Genomic DNA, 1,810 nt, shown 5'->3' on the forward strand with positions numbered 1-1,810 from the left:
TTGCACTCTTAGTTCCTCCTGGAACTATTTGTATTGTAAAAGGTATCAATGTAAATCCTTCAGACCTGTACCATAGTGATAAACAGAGAACACTTCAATCTGAATCCAGTAAATCCCACTTGTATCCTTTAAAACAGAGGGTCATTTCATTCCTTGTGGACTCAACATGACAGCATTTAGACTTTTCAACTAATTGATCTGAAACACTTTCAGAACATTAACAGGAGCAAGACTCACATATCCCTTCAGACACCAAGTGGTATCAGAACAATGGTGGATCTGCTGTTTGTAATGACTCAGCACAATTTATCATTTATTAGAAATGTATTCTAATTATTTCACAGACCCCCACGCTATGGTTCAAGGACCCCCAGGGGTCCCAGGACCCCACTTTGAGAACCACTGTTCTCTTCACAGCAGCCTTTTTATTGTCAGGATGGTTGAACACAGAGGAAGAGCAACACCTGCTTGATGATGTCTCCCTCTAGTGGATGTTGTGGAGTATTGTGTTGTGTTTGCTCCAAAGGTTTTTGTACAGAGTGTTGGTGTTTCCTGTCACTGTGGGCCTCAGAGCACAGTAGTACACAGCAGAGTCAGTCAGCTGAAGCTTCTGGATCTTCAGAGGAACTGATTTCTCCTTGATTGCAGCATTAAATCTGTCTTTGTCGGTCCCAGGAGCAAATTCTGTTGTATCTGCATAAAGTTTCAGCATGTACTTTGGGAAATCACCAACTCCTTGTTTGTACCAGAACAAAGTTGGACTCCTAGAGGTCTCAAATGAACATTCAAGTGTGACTGGATCTCCTTCCAAAGCAGTGACATCTCCTGCTGTCTGAATGACTCTGTCTTCTCCTTTACACTCTGGAGAAGAAGAGAACATAAAAAGAAGAGTTCAATTCAAAATGTATCAAAAGAAAAACTAGTTTGAAGAAGTAATCAGTTTGTAAAAAACACAGCAACATGCAAAAAGGAATCAAATCATCTTGTACTTTGTGACTGAGCAAAGAAAAGAGCAGCCAGAATGATCCACAGCCAACGCTCCATCTCTACAACAAGGATTCAATCAACAGGAGGAACTAGCTGAAGCTCTTTAATCCAGAGTGACTAGAACTCTCTTCTCAGCAGCAGTTATTTGAAGGCAGGTGCTGGAGAAGTGGAGCAACTACTTGATCATTTGGCCCTCTAGTGGAGGTTAAAGCACATGAAGACAATGTTCCACCAGCATGTCAGAGAGACACGTTGTGTTTTTGTACAGAGTGTTGGTGTTTCCTGTCACTGTGGGCCTCACAGCACAGTAGTACACAGCAGAGTCACTCAGTGCAGCAGAGGAGATCTGGAGATCCACACGATCCCCACTTACTGTAAAAGACAGTCCAAGAACTGGACCTGATAATGGTGTTCCTGTCCCTGAGTGAGAGATGAGGAACTGTAGTGGTTCTCCTGGATCTTGATGATTCCAGTAAAGTTCATCTCCAGCAGTTGCTTGTTTGGAGTATCTGAAGGACAGAGTAACAGAGCTGTTCTCTGTTCCCCAGGAACTTTCAGTAAGGTTCACATTAAAGTTTGAGGAGAGTCCCAGTCCAGTAAGGGTCGGTCTATTAGAGTCTAGACTGATCCAATTACGAGACCCTCTCATGGATGTTGGTTACGCCCTCACAGAGGTCGGGTCAGTTGGGTGACATCAGGTGTGTCAGGTCCAATCACAATGGGTGGAGTCAGGTCCAGTGGCGTTCTCGTTCCACATGGTGTGGCGTTGAGTCGGGTCAGGTGGAGGTGGAGGCTGTCAGGGTGCGTCCCGTAGAGTCAGGTG

The 1,810-nt window shown here is 44.4% G+C and overlaps 1 gene segment (V, D, J or C); it reads right to left on the reverse strand.

Annotated features, from left to right (window-relative positions):
• Nucleotides 1–352: 352 nt before the first annotated feature.
• On the reverse strand, nt 353–1,212 carry LOC117826822. The segment is given in 2 exon segments: nt 353–861; nt 990–1,212. Coding segments are annotated over 2 exon segments (432 nt in total).
• Between the last annotated feature and the right edge of the window lie 598 nt (nt 1,213–1,810).

Source organism: Notolabrus celidotus, chromosome 15 (genome assembly GCF_009762535.1).
Source record: "Notolabrus celidotus isolate fNotCel1 chromosome 15, fNotCel1.pri, whole genome shotgun sequence".
NCBI lineage: Eukaryota > Metazoa > Chordata > Actinopteri > Labriformes > Labridae > Notolabrus > Notolabrus celidotus.